Source organism: Galeopterus variegatus, unplaced genomic scaffold, assembly GCF_000696425.1.
Source record: "Galeopterus variegatus unplaced genomic scaffold, G_variegatus-3.0.2 Scaffold6347, whole genome shotgun sequence".
NCBI lineage: Eukaryota > Metazoa > Chordata > Mammalia > Dermoptera > Cynocephalidae > Galeopterus > Galeopterus variegatus.
In genome coordinates this window covers 21,218-47,412 of record NW_007732458.1, presented here as the reverse complement: position 1 = coordinate 47,412, position 26,195 = coordinate 21,218, and the positions used below count along the sequence as shown (strand labels likewise).

Genomic DNA, 26,195 nt, shown 5'->3' with positions numbered 1-26,195 from the left:
CTGGGAAGATTCTAGTCAGAGTCCTGTCAGTGACACAGGAGAATAAAGCATTTGCTGTTCCGTGGAGTAATACTAGCAAAACATTTATTAATTTATTTCTCCAAAATGTATTTAAAATCAGTGCTATGCTATCAAAGATTATAAAACTATTTAATATTAGTATGGGTAAGGTTTCAGCTGTTCTTAGTCTTTTCCTTCTAATGAAATACTACTTTCTTTCAAAATTAGGCATGTACAATCTACTCTTGTTCCTCTGAAACAACATATACCATATTGCATATTAAGATTTTGTGTATAATATATTTATTTGCATACAGAAATATGTATTTCTATTGTACATTTTATTTTATTTATAGAATATATATATTAAGCATACAGCATATTCCAGGAAGCTACATTAAATACGCACACAGTTCATGCTACAGCGTGCACCCTTTTAAGAGAAGCATATTCAAGAGGCATGGTATTGTATATACATGCTGCAAATATACTTTGCACATTTTCATCCAGCTTTGGGAGCTTTCCTAATCTATTTGCGACACCAGTGCTATGGTTGTTGAAAAGTATATTATCAAATTGGGGGGTGGCAACTATCAATAAACTAAGTAGGAGAAAATAAAAGTAAACTGCATTGCTAAGTAATTGTTACCATCATTTTGAATTCTCATCTTCCCCAATGTCAGATCTTCAGGATTAAAAAACAGTGAATAGACAAACAGCAGGAGTGTGTAAGAACTTCAGCTTCCACATTTCAAACCAGAAAGCTTATCCCTTGTGACATATGATATTGGTGACTTTGTCCTAACACTTGAGAGTTGACATTAAATGAAGGATGAATTGGTAAAAGGGCAACCATGTCTCTTTTCAAGAAACGAACTGGAATTTTTCATATTCTTAATCTCCTCTTCTTATGAGACCTCTCTGGAATATATACATTATTGCTACGAGGAGAGAAAAAATAGACTTGATGGATGCTCACCTTTCCAGTGAAAGCAGAGGAAATGCATCATACTGTCTCTGAAAGAAGCTCTTTATGTTTTTGAAAGGAAAAATGGCAACTCCAACAGAAACTGACCATATCAACTGCAACCATTTTGATGGCCAACTACTTCAACCTCATTTGATTAGACTCTACGGCAATCATAACCTGACATTAAGATGCTGGAAATAATGCACTATGTGCATGGTCTGGCGATTTTAGAGATATATATAATGTATGTGGCCCATGCTCCCAATCTGTGAATTATAAATAAACCACACTCAACAGGTGAGTGTTTCTGATATATTATTGGTAAGTATTACCTTTTTCAAACATGTGAGCAGTTTACATTGGTAGTCTAAAAATAATACAGGTTTATTTTCCCACTAGTAGGAGGCAAGCTCTATAAATTCCTTAAAACAGACAAGAATTTCTCCATTTTGGCACTAATGACATTTTGAGCCAAATAATTTTCATTTGGAGGGGATTGAAGGGACTGTCCTGTGCATTGCAATCTGTTTAGTGCATCTGTGGCCTCTACCCAGTAGATACCAATAGCCTTTCTCCCAGTTGTGACAAACAAAAATGTCTCTATGTCTCTACACATTGCTAAATGTCTCCTGAAGGGAGGGAATTGTCCCTGGTTGAGAACCACGGAAATAGGTGAATTCAGCAATGGTTAGTACAAATCCTTGATTACAGTCTCCATCTCTCTCTGATCATCTACCGTTTTCAGTATTCCTTCCATTTTGGGGTTCTGGTTGACAAAGGTTCAATGATGTGTCAGTCTATCTTCAGTTCCTTTTGCTATCGTGACAGTTTCTCATTCAGTAAGGTTGTGGTGGCTGTGGTGGAGATCAAGAACAGGAGGGAAAGGAAGGGGACAGCAGCAGTGGAGAGTGGGGGACAGTCTGACTCACGGTGAGCTAGACTATTAGACCCTGGATCCTGAATCCTTGACTCCAAAGGATTCATCCCAATTAAAGCCAAATCTAAATTATAACAAGACAACGAATTAAAAAGTGAAATATTTGGCATCCGATTGTTTTGTTTACAGGAAACCAAGGAGCCCATTGGCTTGATGTTCTTCCCACTCAATTGACTAATTGACTTGAAGAAATAATATAAACATAAATAAATATAGATTTAAAATGTGAAAGTTTACATTGAAGTGATTGTAAAGGAATCTATACAAACTGATGCTGTAAGTTTATACGTAGAAGATTTTGGGGGGGAATGGCTGAAGTCATTCAAACAAGAAGTTATTTTTATAAAGGATGAGTTAAGTACACATACTGTTGGCAATTTAATTCTTACTAACTTACACATTTTTTGTTGTTTCCCTTGTGCTTTTCTTTTTTTTTTTTTTAACTCTCCAGGTTATTGACATGACATCAATAAGGCAAGCCATACAAAATAACTCTAATAAATCCTAGGGTCTAATATTGACAAATTCATCATGTAACTCACATTAATATTTCTGGACAAGATATCAGAAAATGCATAAATCTAAAATGCATGATATAAAATCTGGAAAGGCATTTATAAATTTGGTTTCTATTGATTGAGCTATTTCTAGAAAATCTGATTGGAAGGCTATAGCAAATAGTGTAAGAGAAAAATATGAGGGATAAAAATAACTACTAGCTAAATGTGAATTAATATAATCATATATTTATCTGAACTACCAAATAAAAAGTTTCTACATGGACAAGATCATGTATAATGCCACCATTTAGATAATAATTCCCGACATGACTTTTTATGGTCTAGAATGAGGTGTGAGAAGAATTCTGTCAGATTCTATGAGCTCACTTGGCCTGTGTTTAGTTATCCACTAAATTTCTATCACAAAGATTACTATAATTCTATTGATAGAAGAACTTTGAATTTAAATAATCTTAGGGTGAATAGACAATTTGAGATATGGAACATGGGTTTTCAGTAAATATTTTTGAATTACCTTTTATTTCCTCCTCTGGATTATAGGTTGGTTATAGACCACCTCACTTCATAGTAATTTGAATATCATCCTTTAGCAGGCATGAAATAGAAGGTCTTATTCTCTTGGGACATTCCCAGAAGTTACTGGTGCCATGCGAGTATGTTAATCTTGTTTAGGATTCCAGCATCCTCTTCCTGCTGTTTGAGTTCATGTTTTGCAAGTTAAGATTTTATACATAGGTCAGGCAGTTTCAGGTGGAAACAGAATGCCCTTCCAGGGTTTTATTTTCTCATCTCAAAATTCATCTGGCCTTAGTAAGCTTCCTCCAACTAGTTTGACCATTACTTAATTTGATGAAACCTTAATTTTACAATGACTTGGGTTGATCAAATATGTTTATATTTTAGGTAGGCTATTTTGTTAAAATAAAAGGCTACCTTAGTAGACAACCAGATTTGTTAAAATATTTCATATAAAGGATCATAAATAAACTAAATCATTATAGGCTTTTACACCCCAAAGAGTGAAAAGGGCACAGTGGGGAGGGGTGAAGTGGCCATTTTTGTGGCTGGCTAGATTCAGTGAAAGTCCTGCAGGTATTGCCCACACACAACTTAGAATAGGGAAGTACCAAAACTAATGCCTTAACAAGGAAAAAAAATGGCGTGACCTAGTTGGGGTTTTTGTTTGTTTGCTTTCTTTTCATGGCGGGAAAAGGGAAAGGTGAAAAATAAGCATTTCTTACATTGCAGTACTCCAAATAAAACTATAACAAAAGAATAGAATATGCTTAACACTCTGGAGACCATTTCTACATCCATTTCTGATTTTCTTTCTTCTTCACCTCCCGATTGTATAGTGTCTATTTCTTTATGTTTAAGTCTCCACGTTAGATTGTAATTGTGGCATTTCATCCTCATATGGACACATGAGAACAAAAAAAAAGAAAAAAAAAGAATCAAAAAAGAAGCGAGGTTATTTTTCTTGTGCAGAGATCGATAGAATTGTAGATTCAGAAGCCCTTCATCAAGACAGTATGAGAAAGCATAGATCATTCTTTAAATCCACAATTCCAACATGTTTCTTCCATTGTCTCACTGCTCTTAAACTGACAGAGTTTATTTATAAGGTGCACGTTTCTCAAACTGGAGCATAAGCAGGATAAGCGTGTCCCTGTTGGGCTCCTTAATTGCACGTTCCATAATAAGACTATAAAGTGCAATGGCAGAGATTTTACAACTAGGAGCTCTTTTATCCCTTTATTCTTCCCAAGTTCCCCTTGACCACCTTCCTCCTTTTCAAAGATGTTTCACCTCGTCGCGCCTATGTTCTTGTAATGACACATAAGAAGGTGTTTAAAGGTTTTCTTGAAGGTGGCATTACAAAGTGCATAGCAGGCAGGGTTGATGGTGCTGTTGATGTAACAGAGCCAGTAGCCAATTGTCCACACTGTGTTGGGGATGCAGGGTGCACAGAAGGTGTTAATGAGCACCATGACATTGTACGGGGCCCAAGTGATGATGAAAGCCAGCAGAATTGCTAAGATTGTCCTGGTGACTTTCTTTTCCCGGGAAGGAGGAGGTTTCTTCTTTGCAGGCTGCTTAGTTATCTTCACAATCTTGCGGGCCACGATATTCTGTTTTTCATCTCCATTCTGACCTGAAGACCCAACTAGCTCCACGGTGGTATTAGCTGGGGTACATAAGTCACCTTTTTGGGTCTTGGTGACAATTTTGATGCATGTTTGCTTAGAGTTCTCATCTTTGGAATGGCCCAGGGAAGTGGAAACCGTGTTTTCATCCTGGGTGATTTCATCATCTCTCATATTAGAGGCGACAGCACTGACGGAGGTGGAGTCATTGGAGCTTTCTTTCTCCTCCCCCTGGACACAGTTTTCAGTCACAGCATCTCGGGGGGTTTTGCCGTTCTGGATTCTGCTGTGCTGCAGGCCATCGTCGCTGCTGGGCACGTTGTTGTTGTTTGGTTTCACAATCCTTCCTTGGACCAGACTTGGAGACACTGGATCTTGGTTGGCCACAGGCTCCTTCTTGTCCTTCTTTATCCTGCTCTTACTCGCTCGGGATATGTGCCAATAGAGCACAGTCATGATGATCACTGGCAAATAGAAGGCTGCAATGGCCGTGCCAAAGGTGACGGCAGCGTTGGAAAAAAACTGAATGTAGCATTCCCCGTCCTTCACAGTTCTCACCCCCACAATGAACTGCCAGAAGAGGATGGCTGGAGCCCAGAGGATGAAGGACAGGACCCAGGCAGCTGCTATCATCATACCTGCCATTTTCGTGGTCCGCTTGACTGGGTAGGTCAGAGGTTTTGTGACACAGAAGTACCTGTCAAAGCTGATGATGAGCAGATTCATAACGGAGGCGTTGCTGACCACGTAGTCCAGGGCTAGCCACAGGTCACACACCACAGGCCCCAGGGGCCAGTAGCCAATCACAGTGTACAGTGTATACAAGTTCATGGAGAAAACACCTATGATGAGGTCAGCACAGGCCAAGCTGAATAAAAAGTAATTGTTGACGGTCTGAAGGTGGCGGTTGACTTTAATGGAAACCATGACTAGGATGTTCCCAATAATGGTCACCAAACTGAGGGATCCAGCCACAAGGACAATAAACACCACTTCAAATGTCTTATAGGGACTGCTAAGAGCCAGGCCATTATTAGAGGAGTTTGTTGAGTTATTCATTTTGTGTTCTCTAATCAGTAGCCAAGTAGCCAAATGAACATTTAAACCTGCAGGGAGATAGAATAAAATTAACAAGTATAATATAAACACTGTTTTAAAATATACCATATTTTTTCCTTTTAAAGTGTATTCCCCCCCCAAAAAAATCTTTCTTCATTCCTCTTAGTGCTTACTGTGCCTGCTTTCCTCAATTCCCCACATAAAAGGCAATGACTTCAAATTGAGATTCAAATACCTTTTCTGGCTGGCAATAAATTTGAAATTCTTTAACATTTTGGATGTTTTCTTATCAATATATGAATATCTATCTATTTACCTGTCTATTTTCCTATCCATCTATCTACTTCATCAATCAATTAAACTGAGCATAATACTGATGAATTGAACAAAATAAATCAAAACATACTGAACCTCACAATTTAAAAATGCAAAGCTAAACAATGGAAAACATTTTTCCATTCAGAGCATTAAAGGTAATGCTGTTGAATGCTTTTGGAGGGACTCTTGGGGTAACTTCCATGGAAGGCAATTTATCTTAATCTATAACAAAATAAAATGAATATTTATATCTATATCTGCAAAATTTTAAAATGTATTAAGAAATACAGAAATGCTACATCTAGGAAATTGTCTTTCAGCCATACTCATAAAAATGTGCAAAGAGGTCTACCCATGAATGTTCATTTAGTAATACTAAATACTGTTATAGCAAAAAAAAGTTAGGAATATTAAAACTATTCACTGACATAGCCCTGGTTAAATATATTATGGGCACACTCACAGTGGAATGTTATGCAGCTGTTAAAAGAGGGATACGTGTGTGTGGGGTGTGTGTGTGTGTGTGTGTTCTGGGATTTCTGTAGAAAGTTATATAGTTAGAAGTTGATATGATCAAGGCTATACATAGATTGTTATAGAATATAATTATGTTTACATGACAAAGTGATTATATGTAATATCACATATATGTATAGATAGAAAGATATAAAGTATATATTTAAGTATAGATAGATATGCATAGATACGTATGAGATATACATAGCTCATTGAGAGGCATCGAAGAGTTTAATGAAAGGAATGATGTTAGTGGAATGCAACTCACCATTGGTGGAATTGTTTCAATAGCACTTCTCCTCAACAACACTTTCTTGCCATCGTTCATCCAATTGTGTATTCATATAATTTATTTGAACAAAATAATTTCACTATTTCAGTTATTATTCTGATGATTCTGTAATAGCTCAGGTAACTATAAGATTAGAATTCTGACTTGCTCATAAGTAGCACTTTTGTTTGTTTATTAGATAAATTTGTGGACCTTTTTGGAGTTGAGCTATACCTGTTTCATGAAATGTTATTTTTAATCAACTCTGGTTGAAACATGCCATTTATTTATTGAATGTTCTGTCTGTCACTTTGTTTCTTCATGTTCATTCAGATAAAACAAGACAATTATTTTTAGTTTTAAAAAGATTTTTTGTTATTTCCTCTGGAAAATAATGTATAATTATAACTTTATTGTTAAAAATAGGCATTTGAAATCAACTAGTTCGATTCATTATTTTATGGATTAAGAAACTGTCTAAGAGTGAATAAGAAATTTGTCCACAGTCATCTGGTTCTTGTCATAATTGGTGATAATAGTAATAAGTAGAAATTTACATTAACAGAACTTTGTAATTCTCACTGTACCTCCTTTCATATTAATTATTTGTTTATTTGTTTTTCCTCTTTCTCCTGTTCCTCCTTCTTGTTTACGATGGGCATGCATAATTTTTTTAATAAAAAATAACTAAAGTAAAATGCAATCTTAGATCTCTCAAATACATAGAATCTCACTTAATATTAACAACTATATAAAGTATATGAAACAGGTTTATATCACCCCCTTTACATGGAGACAGTTGAGGTTGTGGAAGAGGGTAAGAAACTTACCCTTAATCACCAGGCTAGTGAGTAAACTGTAACTAAACCAACGTCCTTACCTTTCAATTACTCTTTCCTGTTTGCCTTCCCTTTGGAGAATTATACTTTATCCATAATAGATAAAATTCTTAACCAGTGGCATAATGATAAATTTCAACTGGAGGTTGATAATTAAGACATATCTGTTTGAGGGAACTTGACATTCTTACTTAGGTCGAACACAGTAAATTTATGTAATATTAACATACTTAGTTGCTATTGTATTCCCTGAATTTTTAGTTATATTTGCTTGATTTTATTAATGCTGTATGTACAAATGGAAAACATCCCACTTAGAAGCAAGCACTAGTATTTAAAGGCTGGCAGTCCTTGCTCTCAGCATGATGCACAGGTTATGTAGGAACGTTTATCTTCCCTTGAAGAAAACCCCCTGCTTCTGTCAAAATCTTGCCACTTCTGCTGTTTAAATTTCTGTAAAAGTTTTTACTTCTGGTGTGGCATCATAGATTTTATTAAAACAACAATGATTACATCATCGATGAAACAACATAATAACAACAGACTAAACTATAAAGATGGCCTTCAAAGGATTCAACATCTTAATATTGCAAGTGTGTAGTAATGGTCCATTTGGTATTTTACAATTTAGCTTATGACGAAGTCCTGGAAGTACTATGGAGACTTATGAGAAGATAATTTTTCTGCCCTTAGTTCACTACTTGAGTCCTGATATATACCAGGGAGGAAGGAATCGTGATTTAATATTTTCCTTGCAAAGTTGTGAGTGCTAATCTCTGCTCTTAATTCTTTTTCTTTTAAATTTTATTTTGTCAATATACATTGTGGTTGATTAATGTTGCCCCTTACCAAAACCTCTCTCCCTCCTCCCTCTGCTCTTAATTCTTAGCTGTGTGACTGGTGAGCATGTTACTTAAATTCCAAAAGCTTAAATTTTCCTTTTTCTCAAGTAGAAATAAGAAACATCCTCTTTTTCTTTCAGAGTTGTAATAAGGATCAAAGTGAGATAATGTCTCTGAGCCATGATCTATCAATGTTAAACAATAAGTAAGTGCTATTAGTATTTGAATCTGTCAAACAGGTCTAACTGAAACACCTTTCTTAACAGTGATAAGAAAATGGTGTGTGTGTGTGTGTGTGTGTGTGTGTGTGTGTGTGTGTGTGTGTGAATGAACTAGCTTAAGAGTGGGAAGGTGTAAGGGTAGAAGTAATACTAAATTATCATTATCAATGATATTAAATTATCCATAACATTATCAATGATAAGTTATCCATAACATTACCAATAATAATCAATCATAATAATAACTAACATGTTTTGACCATAATTACTGTTCAAAGCAATTCCTGAGATGATTAATATTTTTATTTTGCACATTTTATAAATGTGGAACTAAAGATCAAAGAATTAAGTTCCTTGAGATTCAAACACAGAGCATCCAGTTCTAGCCTCTGCTACAGATATTCATTGCTCATCTGAACAGCAGTTTCATGAAGCCACAACCACTTGCCCATATACTTCAGCCTACGGCCTGCCACAAATAAGCCTATGCCCTGACATCAAGCTGAGTCCTTAGTGTAGACAACACAGTGAAGATCCTTGTGTCCAGGCCAATACTGCAGCTTTGGGCAGAACATGTTCACAATAAAGTATGGAGTAGTAAGTGGGTTTCTGCATATGAAAACATGTGACTGTTAAGACATTTTCCTAAAAGTGATCATCATAGAAATAGATCTGTTTAAATATATGTGATAAATAGCCTCTCAAAAAAGTTTTCACATCACTGAAACAAGTTCTAGATATTGACCATAAGAAATATTTCTGAATTGTTATAGAGAGAATGCTAATTAAAAATGTTTTTAAAAAATAAATTCTGCTCTACATTTAGATGCAAATGGAGAATTAAATAAAACAACTGGGATTTTCTTCCCACTCCACTCAGGTCAAGCAGGACACCTGACATGTGATAAGTACTGTCACAGGGGCAGCTACAACATAATTAGTAAGCTAATAATGAATTTATCAATGCATGAGTAACCTAAGTGCTATAATCTTTTCATATTATTTCATCAAATTCTCAAAATAACCCTGAAAAGAATTATTATTATTTCCAGTTTTACAGATGACAATGGTCAGAATGCTGGCAAGTGGTAGGGCCATGATTCAAATTTAGGTCTAACTCCTAGGATCGTGTTATTTTTACTATGTCACACTGTGACACAGAAGCTGCTTCACTAACGTTTATTAGAAGAATAAGAAAAGTCAGGAAAAAGTGAATCTGTGATTGGTAGCAAGTGGAATACAAAAAGAGAAGATATGTAATTGTATAATAAAATTTCAGAACAAGAAGAAAGTTATGAAATCAAGAGGAATTCCCATTAAGTTGAATTTGTAATTGTTTATATGTCTTTAACTTTTGTTTAAAAATGTAATCTTTGTATATATATACTTCTTACAGAGTTTGAATTTCTGTTGCTGTTGGAATACATTACCAAAAATGGCAGGGTGTCCTTTGCCCTTCCTTTCAGCCATCGAGATCTAAAAAGCAGCATGTTCACTGAGCAAACAGCAGTGATAACACATCAGCCTTGCCAGTGTTAGAGTAATATCACTACAAGCGACAGAGTAATAATAAGCCCACATTAGCCTTGTAATTATATATATAAGGGATAAACACCACAGTATGTTCTGAGATAATTAAAAAATTTGCTTAAATAACATTATGCCTAGATATATAGCTTTCAGTAGAAAAGTGTGATAGAAAACATGAAAAATATAAGGATTTTACAATATGGCAATATGAGGAAATAGAATATCATTGGAAACAAGACCACCTACTGAGAAACTAGCAGCTTATTTTTAATTTTACATAATATATTTACAAGTACATATATTGTATAATAATCTGATGAACGACATTCTCACTGAAATGTTTCCTGACATGGGAGAGATGACCATTGAGGTATATAATCTATATTCTGTCTTAGATCTTTTAAACATTCAGTTCATCCCACCAACTTATAAACAGCATTGGTACAGGTATTAAATAGGCTTTGAGATTGTTATCAATAATCAATCACTCCTGCATCAATGATGCTAGAGAGAGAAAAAAGGAGAAAAAGAGAATTGGGGAGGGATTTATTTAAGGAAGTTTTGGGGAACAAAGGTCCCTTTCCCCAAAGAAAGGTCTCATTGTGCACAGTTTTGATATTGATGCAGCTGATGATAACATAATTTGCTTTATTATAATGACCCTTACAAATCTTGGATATCTTTAAATTTTACTTATAAATGAAAGAGTCTTGGCCTGGGGCTCAGGAGACAGTCTGGCCCTCACAGTTGACAATATAGCTGACATTTCACACTGTGAGTGCTTTGACATCATGCAGAACTGGAGTAAATTTCCACTTTTTTCCCTTGTAATTGGGTTTTCCTTTGAGCCAAGCAACATTTCATAAGTCATTGTACATGTATAGAGTTTTTTATGAGCTTCTGAATCTCCCTACAAAGCCATTGTGGTGGTGGGGCGGGAGGGGGGCAGTGGTACAGGGAATAGTGATGGCCCTGCTGAAAAATTGGGGTTTTCTCTGTTTCTTTTCCATTCCAACATATCTTATTGAATTCCTGTTGTGAGCAGATCCTCCTTTGCCATCAAGGGATGTGGAGGATGGAAGTGAAGGAAGAATTGGTGACCAAACAAAATATAGTACATTCTTGTTGACAAGGAACTTAAAATCTAGGGGAGATACAAATTGCTGATGAAATTTCCAGTTATCTAGAACAACTCTGGGCCAATGTTATGACAATTGCCAAGGCTAAGAATATATGGCAAAAGGCTGGTCAAATAGGGTGAAATAAATATAGAAGGCTCCCTGGAACCTTTCCTAAACATTTCTATTTCTCCTCTCCTCTCTTTCTCTTTTCTTCCTTCCACTAACCATTTGCTTGTGTCTGACATTTTTATATATTTTTTATTGTTCTCAAGATAGTGCAATACACTGGTGGTGGGTGTCTGCTCCAGTGCACTGAGCCTAACAACCTGTCAGCTCAGAAACACTGAATAAGACTTAGCTATTTACTCACCTATACTGAGTTTTTCATTGTGTCTGAAAAGATGTATCGAAAATATTCTGGAAGCAATGAGTTAGTTTTTCCCATTTAGGAAACTTCAGCACAGGACGTCAGACTTTACCAGATACGTATTATGTAAAATATTTGGAAAAAGAAAGACACACTGAAAGCCTTTTGCATTTATCAAGCTGCACACTGAAGTTTCATGCACATTACTATATGTAAGTTGTGCTTTCGTAAAAAAAGAAAAAAAATACAAAAGCAAATGATAGAAAAGAGTGAAAGTAGCTGAAACAGCAATCTGATCCTTACATCAGTACAAATAGAAGAAAATTCACGAATTTTTTTCAGTGTAAAAAAACCCTCAGAATTATGCAAGGACTTATTACAGTGTAAACATGCTTGCTATTTTGGCTGCCTGTCAAACATAATACTATTCTTAGTGATGCTGGCACAAACTTCGAGTCCTTGTCAGCCAAGCTATCTTTTCTCATCTTCAAAACACATTCTTAAGACCACTCACCCTCGAAACATTTCATTGCTAACAGGGAAAATGGCACAGAATTGATTTAACCACGACCCTTTTCTTTCTCCCAATATCCATGGCACACTTTAGTTATTTGTTTATACCATATGCCTCCTGCCAAAAAGAAAAAAGAGGTCTGGATAATTATAAACAGAATGAAGCACAGAAAGACCCAGCTTTTTGGCTTTTTAAAATGAAATTCCATCTGAGTAAACATTGCAGCATTCATCCTTTTCTGCACCAGGAATTTGACAGAACTCAAATATTGATGATGAACGTAATCTAGTCAATGGTGCTGACTAAATAATGTGCTCTAGAGCAAATAGCAGCAAAAGTGGAGAAAGTCCTTTGTCTGAAAGTTGTTATGTCCTCACAATGAGGAGGAGTGAAAGGAAAATGGAAGCAGTTCTCAGAGAGCTACCGAAAATTGTGTATGATTAGGCAGCTGTATTTGAATCAATGTCTATGTCTGTCTTACCATCTTCAGAAGCTGGAAATGTGTCTAGCTGGCTTTTTTATTTTGTTTTGTCTTGTTGTTTTTTTCCCCTGAAATAGGCAGGCTTCTGGTTTAATAACTCTAAATTAGTTAATTCATTGCTTTGAATTAAAAATATGAATCAAATTTGCAGAGGAATTGAAACTCGTTATGACTGATAGAAAATTCTAGAATGCAAGCTGTCATTCTAGAGAAGCAGAGCAATTCCAAACAATGCACCCCTTTAGGGATCCTTTTCAATGGCACGCATGCCTTCCTTTGGAAGCTGGGACAGAGCACATGGCAGCATGGAGCTTTGGATAGTAGGTCAAGGACAGCTTTGAAGAGAGGAATGAAAATCAGTTTAGAAGCAGAGAGAAGCTAAAGAAGAAGGTAATATTTTTCCTCTGAAGAGTAGACCAGGATAGATGAGATAAGAATAAATGGGATCAGATGTTGTGAAAAGATTTGAAGGTGTATATAGGAGTGAAATTTCTTCTGAGTATAAAGGAAACAAAAACCCAGGTAGTGCATCTTGTAACAGGTAAGTAGAGACAAGGACACTTAGTTGTACTTAGGAATATGTATTTATTTTAAGTGTATCTCTACTTAGGTTTGCATTGCTTATGAAGATAAAGGAAAGGTTAATCAATATATGTGTCACTCTTTCCATCAAAATGCACGTTTATGTAAAAAGTAAAGATAAGTGCATTGCGTTTAATAGACATAATTTTACTGATTATCATCTCATAAAACACATGCACATATAAGTGTAAGCTTAAGAGACACTCACATTCTAGGGGAGCAATCCCTAGAATGTAGGTATAGAGTCCAGAGGAACTAATTCACCTTCATAAGGTTAACACTTGGGTCCTCTAATGTTTCAATGACAAAAATGACAAAGGCCTCATATGATTTATACCAGATCCAATGAAACTTTAAAAATAAAAATGTAATGAAGTATAGAGAGTAATGGGCAGCAACTATTTTTATTGTTTCCAATCGAAAGATGAAATGACTATTTCCCCTGAGTCTGATTGCAGCCTATTTCTAGAACTGAGCAAAATGACCGCAGTGTTATCCCACTAAAACTTGAAAAAATGAGACCATGGAGAAGATTAAAGTCTTCACTAAATGATCCAAGGGCAATTGAGATGAGGAAACATAAAAAGCTGCATCAACTCAGCAAAGATTTTTGTATCAAAGCACTAATTTAGAGTTAAAATGAAGCAAGTTGATTAGAGAGAATAAGGAGGTTTATGTGGTAAATCAGGGCACTCAACTCTCCTACCTGCATGAAATAAAACCACTTCTTGCTGATAACCTCAGTGGAACCAAGCACTATGTAATATATGTGGTATATGTCATCACATGCTGCTTTAACCCTCTCTTCCTCAAACCCTCTTCCCACGCCATTATTTCAAACCTATCTAAATATGTAGATATCTTGACCCTTCTTCAACTCTGGACTCTACAAACACTTCAAAAAATTATATCTCTCATTCAGACTGAGCTATAATTACAAAGCTCTAATCTTTACCCTTCCCCAGGATGCAGGTTCCATGTTGATTGAGCCCACTGTGAAAGATAAGACCAAAAATGTCACTTCCTTTCTTAGACTATGTTATCTTGACTCAGAAGTGTCCCCAGAACACTTTGTCTGCCTCCATCTCCACTCTATCATCTAGTAAAAAATAGTTACGTTTTGAGCAATTCATACATAGAAATATTTAAATACAATTTCTGCACCTAAGTAATGCCTGAGAAGGGAAGATCTTCCCATCAATAGACGGTAAATGGATCAGGACTTGTCCACAAATCTATTAGGCAAAATGTTTTTTCCTTGACACACAATTGTACGACCATCAGAAAAGCAGCTTTAGCATGCATTCTCTGCTGGGACAGGAATATCCATTGCTGGACTTCTAAGAGAACACACCAGAGTAGGATTCTGTAAATAATTATCTAACCCCTGGAACACCACAAAATGCAAGGAAATAGGAAGCCAAGAGAATTCTCACCTAATCATTGTGTGTTGTGTGTGTGTGTGTGTGTGTGTGTGTGTGCCAAGTGTGTTAGTTGAGGAGGAAGGGATAATATCACGTATGAGAGAAAAAGAAAGAAAAAATGTCTCTGTTCTTAAGAAGGTTATAATCTAAGAAAAAAATTCTCATGATATATCAGTGCAACTTGACAACATGCTCTACAATTCACACAACTGGACTGCTGCAAGCAATCAGGGAAGCTTGGAGTGACATCTACCTCTTGGACTCTTCCTCTTGTGGGAGAGAGCTGCAAAGGCTCATTGGGCCCAGATATCCTTCTGAGAACTGCTGTTTTCTGGCTCTATACGGGTGCTCTAGCTCTTCTTTTTGCAACTTTTATACACAGATACTACAATGCAATAGATAAAGCTTTGGAGTTCAACCTGAAACTGAAGCCCATCTCTGTTATTTTCTAGTTGTGTGAACTTGAATCTGTTGAATCCCTTCCCACATCTAAAAAGATGTAAAAGAGGTTGGAAATAAAATCTATCATTCGCAATTTTTAAAAAATGTACATACAGGCTCCTAGCAGGCTCCTAGTAGGTGTACAGTAAGTAGTCACTGTCATTAAGTTTGTTATAATCAAACAGGTGGTTCTAACCAACAAGTAGAGTATTTTTAAAAAAAAGGAAACAAAGAATAAGGAACAAAGCATGCACTCTGTATTTCTCCCCCAAAATAAGAAAATAATTTGAAACAATTTTTATTTTATGCGTCTATGTCATTTTTATTATTTGCTTCCATTTATTTTAACGATTCCACAAATCTTACTATCAATCTATGGTATCCTGGCCTATATGTTAAAATGATTTAGCATCTTAAATGTAAACTTCAAGAAACATCAATTTAAAAATTAATAACTAATTCTCTTTCTAACCAAAGGATCAGAAGGCCACAGACAAGTGAACCTCTAGTTAAAATTCTTGCTGTAGATCCATGAAAGATTTAATGATTATAAACTTATATTTTAGCTGGAAAGAAGTTTATTTTGATGAAGATGATCTTTCTGAGGGACTAAAGAAAAATTTCTAGCTTTCTACAAATTTCGAATACATCCTGAAACTGAAAGTGAGATTTCTTGTTGAAAAACAGAAAAATAGCAAAATTTCACTCTATGACAAATTGTAAATGCTTAGAGCATGGACTATGAGTATACATAAAATTAATTTGTGACTCACATTTACCATATCATTCTAAGTCCTGTTTTCAAAGAAACGACTATTTTTAAAATTTCATTTTAGCAAGTTTGCTAATTGAAAGAAAATGCCTTGACACACACACACACACACACACACACACACACACACACGAGTGTTCATTCTGCCAAATGCCAGTTTTCTTAGGGGGCTTGTCTCATGCTTTATTTCTCTTGACAACTCCAATCTCTTTATTTAAACCCTTTTCTTCTACATGTTTGTTCTCTCTCTCCCTCATCTGTCCTATCTTTAGCAAGTGTGGCCAGTAGTAGATGGCATAGGTTTTCTGAACAACTACCAAGAAAGAACCATTTCCCGATCTCTCAGGTCATGTTACTCTTCTGCTGTGACTGGCTAGGAGTAAGAACCTTAATTTATAATATAGTGACCACAAACTGTTTATCTGGGAATATTATTGTGCAGACAGCAGGCATAGCCTCATCATCCTAGAATCGAGGGGTCATAATTAGGTTAGAGCTGACCTCCAATGTCAAGACAAGAGACACAGATCTACTGTAGTGATATTCCTTTGGTGGTAAGCTGGCTCCCCACAACCTGCTGAGCAGGCCCCCTGCAGTGTGCCATGCCCAATTCTCACCATAACCCTGGATATGAGGTCTATGCATTCTTCAACCAGCCTGTACGCTCGTTCATGTGTGGCTGTTGGGATGGGAATACTTAGCTGAGTGTTCCAAGGATAGACGCATTTGTAGGATGCCTCTTCGTTCCTGTTCTTCATGAGAAAATACCCTCAGCTCTGTGTCTGCATTTAGGAATGTAACTTGTGAGCAGCCTGCTCTGTTCTTCCCTTGTTTGGTTGCTTTCAAAACCCACTGTAAAGCTGAAAGGTAACAGCTTGACCAGCTTTGTTAAATGCTTTTTTTTTTTTCATTTTGGTATTGTTATTAAAAGAACAAATCACTGTGTCCACAAGGCTGACCTCTTTAAACAAAGAATAAACTAGTAAGTCACAGTGGTACAGCCCTGTCAAAAGGGGGAGGAGGAAGGAGCTAGATCATAGAAATACGAAAAGCAGGTCTTGTGGGGGGCACGGATGATGAAATGAGGTAGGAAGATTTTTCATTATCTTTGGCACAATGCCGAGAACATCTTCAAATTTCCAAACTGTGTTTTAAAATAAAGATTCGGAGCCACTTGAATAAAGTTAAATTTCTGTTTAGATATAATTCCACGTTTTACAGCCAAGTTTTTAACACCCACCCTAAAGCTAGCTCCTTTATTCTTAGCATGAACAGCACACTCCTTCTTAAACAAAAACAAACTTAATGGGTTTATAGAACTCAAACAATATTTTTATATACTGAGGCTAAATACATTAGAAAATCATGAATTACTTTCAATAAAATACAAAAGACTGTAAAAGCCAGAGAGTAAGAAATCAAGAAAGGTCGTTTTGGTTACATGCATTTTAGTGCTCAGGGTTTGGATGGACAATGAAGCAAAAAGGTGGATTGTAACTTGAAGGTAAATCAAAGCAGAAAAACAGAAGTGATATGAAGCAAAGGAGGATGAAGGGAGGTCGTTAAAAATATTTGATTTAGTTGCTTTCCTTTCCTTTTCTTTCTTTCTTTTTCTTTTTGTTTAGGATGAATTATGAAAGGCTGTAGCTGAAGAGAACACACTGGTGAGTGAGGGTCTGAAGATTTAAGAGCAATGGTTACCACCAGTGAGCAAGAGCTTAAGGTAGGAGGGGACAATGGCATCTGCAGGATGTGGGGAGAGAATGGCCCCAGAGTTAGTCCTGCAAATAGAAGGGCAGGGGTTAAGGATGACACTAGATGCAATTAGTTTTACACATATCAAGGAGCAGGGTGTTTGGGAAACTTCTTAAAGGCTGTCTATTGAGGATGAGGAGGACAAAGTACATCAGAGGACGTAAGGAGAAAGGGAGACTGGGAACTCTCAGGCAGTGAAGGCTGCTTAAAGTCAAAAAGTGTAACAAGCTATTGACATCAGTGGCCAGACTGGCAGCAAGAGCCATCTCATTGATAGGGATCTTTGGCTGGATTTTAATTTCTGATCATCCATCATCATGGGTTAGACCCTTGCCTCTCTCTGGATTCAAGCCATGGCTTGACCCACGTATCTTCCAGCTGTGACTTGTGTATCTGTGGTAATGCTTGTGGACAACCCCAAACTGAAGACTGGACCCATAAGCCCACTAAAAAAACTTTAGTAAGTTTCTTAAATTCTCCAAGAGTAAGTTTTTTCATTGTTTATGCTGTGATGAAACCTGCTAAGCAGGTAACTAATTTTGAGAATTAAACAAAAATTACGCTCACAAAGGGACTCATAGACATAAGTAAAAGCTTAAGGCTGACTGGCTAGATCAGGAATAGAAGTAGAAAGAGAAATTACTTTTACAGTTTGTAAAATCGTCGACTGTATGATAGGTCTGTTTGAAATGCCATTTTAGTACTTTCTTATGTTTAGAAAACATATTTGTGAATTTTTTAAGCTCAGGTGAATTGCACAGATTTGCTCTACTTACTCCATACAAAAACAGTGTTCATAAAGTTACAACTGTTCACATTCAAAAAATCACCATTTATTACTGGAAACTGTACATGTTTATAATGAATACATTTGATAATAATTATCTCTTGTTCACGAACATTATCTAGAAATGGATCCATCATCGTCAGAGAGTGGAAGACTCACCTGCTGTCTGTTCAGTTTACTTCAATGTAGAACAAATGACAATAGACTATAGATATCCAGAGCAAAAACGTGTCATGTATGACTTTGGTTTAAGTTTTAATACATTTTTGAAATATGAGAAATAGTAAGCAGCATTTTTATTGACGACTCAAGTGATTTCTAATTTTAGCTTATATGCTGAAAGCAAATAAACAGGGAAAAAAGGGGGAGTTTGAATTAGTAATAGTGTCCATAGGCCAATTTAATGACTACATTAAGTAAACCTACCAAGCGAAATAAGCCTCAGTCCCAAATTATTGAATTATCTAAGTTGGGTTTTCCTATAATTTTAAGGTTCTACACTCACTGCCTGTAAAGGCAGCTGAATGAACCCAAGTGCATTTCCCTGTTGCCCTTACTGTCCTGCAAACCAGCTTTTGGCTCTCTTAAATAACTGGTAGATGGTCCTATTTTTTCTCCTCCTGAGCCACTGTGTGTGCATGTTGTATTTTTTAATTTGAGACTTTGGGGACACTATCTGAGAGGGGTTTTATTTTGAACCTGTTTCATGGGAAAATTAAAATGCTTAATTATGCAAGAGGGTATCTTCTTCAGGAATTCAAGCAGACTGACAGCAGACTGGTGGGCCACCCACAACACCTCTCCAGTTCTCACACTGATCTGTTTGTTTTTAAACAGTGGTGTTAGTCTAAAATTAGGGAAAAAGCAGGGGTCTGTGATTTTAAAATATCTGCATTCTCATCCAAAGATGCTACTTAACCTCTCTGAGTTTCATTTTTGCTTTCTGTGGCAGTGAGGACGTTTGACTCTAACATCTCTTTGAGCTCTAAAAGAGTTCTAGGATTCTAATTTTACTCTAATTGTCTCAGGAGCCATATTATGATGACTGAGAGGTCAGAAGTATTGTCACTCATTTCTCCCTTATATCTGCATTTTCCTAATATTGTGCCCTGTTTGCCTACAAAAAGGAAACGACTCCAGCTCTCTTGAATTATACTATTGGGCCTTGCTGGCCTTACTGAAGAGGCCTCTGCTTTGTGTCAGCTGGTTTTCTTTGTCATTATTTCAGTTCCTCCCACCCCCAATATGCTGGTACATCTCAGCTTCCTCCTGTGACCCTTCATCCATGCAAGCCTGAAAATTAGATTCAAATTGCTATCTGTATCTTCATTTCACTCTCAATATGGAAAACATACAAGCATGAACTAATTCTCTCAATCTAGCTCCATATTTACCTATCAACTCTTAAAAAAGAGGCTTTTGCACTGGAGCAGATATTATATATTAGAGAAGAAAAGTAATTTACTTGGCAAGTTCATTTGTGTATTCTCTTGAATGTCATAGTAAAGGTTTGTCCTTGGGATAAGGGTGTTGTTTTTACCCACTCTGACCTCTCTGGCTGTCTGGTTCCTCAATTAATTGACATCTCTGCACCAGTAATTTCATCGGTAAAGGTTTGTCCTTGGGATAAGGGTGTTGTTTTTACCCACTCTGACCTCTCTGGCTGTCTAGTTCCTCAATTAATTGACATCTCTGCACCAGTAATTTCATCGTGATTTAGTGGACAGACTAGAAATAGTCAACCAATGACTTACATGCTTGTTTTACAGCATCACTGTAATCCCTGCCTAGGTTGCTCTGCAAGGGGGAGGGAAATAAAGGGAAGGCCCCCTGGAGAGAATGTGTTTAACATATGTAACAATTTTCAAATTGTAAAGAAGGGTATTTTTCATAATTTCCATTGGAAGCCTGAAATTTGAACAAAATTCCAAAGATCAGACAAGAATAAATTGGCTCTTGTATTATGTTTTGTATTATAGAGCAGAATTCCATGGCAAGGATGTGTGCATTGAGTCTCAACCAAAAATAGTGTTTTCTTTTTAATTTAAAAGACACATAAGATTTCTTTACAATATTGTTTTTGCTCTGCTTACAAATTTTCCTCTGCTACTGGATATTAAAAAGTAAAAATTATTTTGAATTTCTCTTTCTAATTAGGACATTAGAGAAGTAAACCAAAAAAAAAAAAAGAACTTGAATCATTCATACTTGACCCACAAGAGTTATCCCCTTTACTTGACCCTTCAACAGATTTTTTCTTCTAGCTACTTTCAAGGGATGAAACAGTGAATAGTATTGATTAGTTTTCTGTTGTTAAAGACCTTATAGCATGGTTGGAAGCACCTGCGAACTTTTACTACCGTTGAAATCTTATTGTGTATCTTCCTACACGCATACATGAGCATGCAATATACTCATCCACAGACACATATTTAAAGGTTTTAGATCACGTAGTGATATCAGTGCATTGTCTCACTAGGCCCAGAAAGGGATTTGAAAGGGCCAGAGAAGGAGGCTGGTATAAGTGAACTACTGCACTCTGTATTGCTGGTAGGCCTCGGACAGGAAGAAAACCGAGCACCTGTCAGCTACTCCACTATCCAGCTCCAGCGGAGATGGGAATGTCGACACCGAATTGTCAGATATTTGGAATTGTAAAAAAACACAGGAAATCCAGATTTTTATGTGTACTCTCCCAATTATTAAATCTTGCCTCAAAGTTATAAAATATTGACAAATGAGCAAAACATGTTTATGGACATATTTGGCCTGCCAGCCCATATTTTATGATCTTGGGCATTTACTGGGTTATGATATTTTCAAATAAAGATAATATGACATTAGATAATCTTCTAATGCATCATTTTAACGAGTACATGACATTTAGTTTTATGGCCATACTATAACTTCATTAAGTAATCTTCTATTTGTGACACTTCAGTCATTTCCAGTTTTTCACTCTAGTAAAAATTGGTACAGCAAATTTTCTTACGGATGATTTTTTTAAAAATAGATCTCTGATTGCTTTTTTAGGATAAATTCCTATACATTGGATTATTGGCCAAGGTTATATACACTGTTTTGAGAGTAATATCCCACCAGCAATTAATGATTATGTTATTTTCCTATATCTGGTAACAAAAATAAAAATTCTTTAAAAATAATTTGCAAATTAGATAAATAAAATATTGATTTGTGAAGTTCTATATTTTTCATGTTATTGACCATTGGTATTTTTTATTTGCCCTTTTTCTTTTTACAGCAGATTTTTTGGCATGTGTTACATCTATTGATATTTAACTTCATGATATCACTTAAAATTACTTACTCCATTTCAAAGTAAATATATAATGATCATTTCTTTTAACTATTTCATATATTTTGTACTTGAAACCATAATTTATATGGACTATATTTAGAATAAGGTATAAAGAGACCTAATATTATTTTTTTCCAAAGAGTGTAGTCATGAAATATTTATTGGACAATTTACACTTTCTCCACAAATTCGAAAACTGGTTCTATCATCTACTAAATATTTTCATATATTTAGGTCTATTTTAGAACTTTCCATTCTAGTGCATTGTTTTATTTGTCTATTCTTGCACCAGTAACATTATTTTTCTGTTGTTATATTAAAAAATATATAAAAGCCTTAATTACAAGTGTCAATTATTAGTGTTTAATTTTTAGTTATCTTTATTATATTTTCATGATATTTTATATAAACTTTAGAATATTTTGTGAAACCTCTTATCCTTATGGAATTTTTATTTAATTATTATAAATTGATTTTGGAAAATTAACTTGATTATGTATTGAGTATTTACATCAAAAAATATTTTCCATTCATTCAAGTTCTCTCTCTTATCCCTTTGTGATGCCTTGTAGTTTTCTTCATATAAATATTTGTTATGAAATTTTTATAGATTGTGTTTGTGTATGTATACTTGTATATCTTGCTAAGATTGACTTTACTTACTTTTAATTGCACAATTAATGGAATCTTTTGGCCACTGCATTTCTAATTGTAATGTATGCATATGTATATAATTTATATAGACTATAGGGGATTATTAATTTTGTTTTTGGCCATGTCTACATCATCTGTATAGAATATATTAATATATGAAAAATATTATTTTATATTTGGTCACTTTCCATGTATAAATAATTGATCTATTAATTAAAATTTATGCTTGTATAAAATTATGCTTATATATTTATTAAAGTTTATCTTTTTTTTTAAGTTCATCTTTTTCCATAGCTTTCTCACCTCTAAATAAGGATTGCTGCAATAACTTGGATTAAAATTTATGCTTGTATAAAATTATGCTTATATATTTATTAAAGTTTATCTTTTTTTTTTAAGTTCATCTTTTTCCATAGCTTTCTCACCTCTAAATAAGGATTGCTGCAATAACTTGATAGGTATTCTCTCACTTCCAAGTTTATCCCGTATAGAACCGAAAGTTTTCCAAAATAATGAATATATCACCTAAATTTGAATAGCCCCTCTTTTCTATTAAACAAATGTTTTCAATCTGTATTCAGCTGAGATCGTATAGGATAGAGTCCCATTCATAAGTTAGTCTTTATCAATAATCTAATAATTATGACAATTATTTTAGTAAAGGCAATAATGCTAAATGTGTTTCTTTGTTGGAAAGAAACAGAAGACAATTTAGAGATTGAATACTGTATAACGAAATACAAGGGTATTTCAGAAAGTTCAGGGGAAGATTAATATTATCTTTTAATTGTATTTTTCCATGAACTTTTTTTTTTTTTTTTTCCTTTTTGTCTTTTTTCGTGGCCGGCAACGGATCGCAACCCTCAGTGTCGCGCCCGTACCAGACCGGAACTGGCAACGGGATCGCAACCCTCGGTGTTGCTCCCGCCCCTCGCTCAGCCAGTGAGCGGCTGGTCTGTATGTGGGATCCGAACCCTCGGCGGGAGCACCACCGCGCTTCCCAAGCGGCGCACTATAGCAGTGCGCCACCGGGCCGGCCCACCATGAACTTTTTGAAGCACCCTCGTATATACTTCTGTATCAAATGAGGAATTGATCTTGCTTATGTAGTGTAGCTCTGCAAATTAAATGTGAGGTGAAAACAATATTTTTAAGGCAAAGACATAGCATTGGTGTTATGTTACAATGCAAGAGCAACTCAAAAATAACTTTCACATGAAATAACCACTAACTGTCAGTAATCATGGACACAAAAAACATTACTGACTCTTCTAAATCATCATTGATATTTGAGCTCTGACACTTTTGTCTATAAAAATGACAGGTTTATTTTTGCTTTAGAATGTTCCCTCATTGTCCCTGAGGTCTGTCACTTTGTGATGGGGAGGTCAGGAAAGGGGTTGGAGCATGAGAGCAGGTACAGGCAGAGAGCCAGAGAGAGCATTTGGAATAGCAAGGTCCTGATTTCACCTTTCATGATTAGTCTTCTGCATTTACATGGCATCACCACAACCATGTGCAAGCATGATTTAAACAATGCAGCAGAAACATTTCTTTTTTTAGAAAAAAAAATATATATGTTGATTGAATTTTTTTACTTTTCATTTGGTGTCTATGACCTCTATGTAGACTGAATTCACAAATGCTTTCTTCAAAAAAAAAATAGATTCGGGCATGAAAAGCATTTTTCCCCCACCTTACCTTTTTCCCCTTTGCTTGGAATTGGATTTCCTTGATCATAGAACTTTGGAATGAGTCTAAAGACTAATGTGTATGAAGGCTTTTTTAAATTGATGAAATAGCATCAAAACCATACACCTTTCCCATTTCCATGTTCTTCCTATCCTTCAGTGAGAAACAGAAAGCCATCATGCTGGAGTTGTCTGCTTTCCCATCCATGGTTGCCCATGGCCTTCTCTGTACACCTGCTATAGGTCTGTGGCTTCACCTGCAAGAGTTTGTGCATGTGCACTGCCTTGCATCTCTCTCTACAGACCCCAGGGAACTCATATTGAGAAGAGCTAACAGTTTCTGAATCTCTAAGTAATAGGCCCAATGTCAAGGGTGGATTATTTTTATCCTCACTTTTGTTGGTAAGAAAACCAAGGCAGATAAGGTGAGTAAGTTTTCCTATGCCAGCCAGCCAATGGTGGTCCTCAGACTTGAAGTCAAGGGGGTCTTGTAGCAAAGCTTTTGCTCCCGATCATGCAAAATTCTCACTTGTTGGAACAGAAATATGTTTACCTGCTCCCTCTGTCTCTGTTTCCATCTCAGTGTGTGTGTGTTCTGTGCATGTGTGGCGATACAGTTATAACTCAATTCTATAAATAAAAACACCACTCAGTGAATTGGGCTTACTATAAGTGCATCAATATCTACTATGTCTGTGTGAATGTGATGGCTAATTTTATGTGTCAACTTGGTCAGGTCATAATCCCAGTTTTTTAACTGAACTTGAACCTAGGTATTGCTGTGGAAGTATTTTGTAGATTGTGGTCAACATCAACAATCAATTGAATTTAAGTAACTGAGACTGCTCTCAATAATGCAGGTGGGCCTCATCCAATCAGTTGAAGCCTTAAGAGCAAAACTAAGGTTTCTCGGAGAAGAAAACTTACTTTAAGACTGCAGCATTAACTCCTGCTGAGTTTCTAGCCTGCTGGCCCGCCCTACAGATTTAACACTTTCTAGTCCCCACAACTGCATGATCCAATTCCTTAAAATGAATCTAGATATATAGACAGACAGATACATAGATGATAGATAGATGAGTCAATCCTTGTTATTCATGGTAGTTATGTTTGATAAAATTAACATAAACACTGAATTTGTGGATATTTCATCATTTTTCCTTGGGGGAATATAAGATCAGGATTAGAAAATTTTGAAAAATAAAAAAAATTTCAAAAACTCAAAATTTTGACATATTAAGCCATGTATTTAAGGTGGAGTGTGGAAGCTGTTTCTGATAAGTTGGACCAACTTGATTTTGAATAGCCGCTATACCTTAACATATAGCTTGTCTCTGGCCTGTGGTTGGTCTATTTAAGCTGAAATTAATAGAAATGTCCTAACCTGACAACCTAGATTAATTGATATTTTTAAAATCATAAGAATATCTGATATTCAATTTGACCTGACATATTTACCTTTCCAAAGACTTATTGTGACTTCATAGTATCTTAATGTTATATCTATAAAATGTATTAATTTATTTATTTAAGAAAATTATTGAGCACTTACTATATGCCAGGCATTGGGTGCTGGGGATACACTCTCGATCAGGTAAGATCCAGAACCTGCACTCATGTTGCTAACAACCTGGTAGAAAAGAGAGACAAGAAATGTATGGTAAACAGTAAAAATAATTATAATTTGCCCTTAAACGGGAAAATAGAGCATATTAATCTTTATAAGAACAGAACTTGAACTGGGATTACTGGAAGAAAAGTCTTCTGGGGCCCAAGTTAGAAATTAAAACTTGAAGTAGGTGCACCTAGAACTCATCAAGACAAAGCTTTACTTCATCAGGAACACCAGAAGACTGGCATCTCACCCAGGCCTGGGAGTAGAATCCCATGTATTAAAAAAGAAGCAACTCTGAGAAACACAGTCTAAGAAAAGGCCTGCAGCCCAAAGAAGTGTGATAATAGGAGGTTTTACAGCCCTGGCTCTAATTAAGAAATAGGAATTGGTGATCGTATACATGATACAGAGTACGTTTGCTAAATTCCCTCACACAGAATCATTGAAACTGATTATGCATATAATTCCATTAGACATGGCAGAGGAAAGATTTCCATCTAA

The 26,195-nt window shown here is 35.8% G+C and overlaps 1 protein-coding gene across 1 annotated transcript; it reads right to left on the bottom strand.

Moving 5' to 3' along the window:
* On the bottom strand, window positions 1–25,712 carry CHRM2 (cholinergic receptor, muscarinic 2). The gene is made up of 2 exons (XM_008590741.1): window positions 25,632–25,712; window positions 1–5,681 (listed from the first exon to the last, which is right to left on the bottom strand). Exon 2 carries the CDS (start codon window positions 5,632–5,634, stop codon window positions 4,234–4,236), a length of 1,401 nt encoding a protein of 466 aa, XP_008588963.1. The 5' UTR covers window positions 5,635–5,681; window positions 25,632–25,712; the 3' UTR covers window positions 1–4,233.
* Window positions 25,713–26,195: the final 483 nt, after the last annotated feature.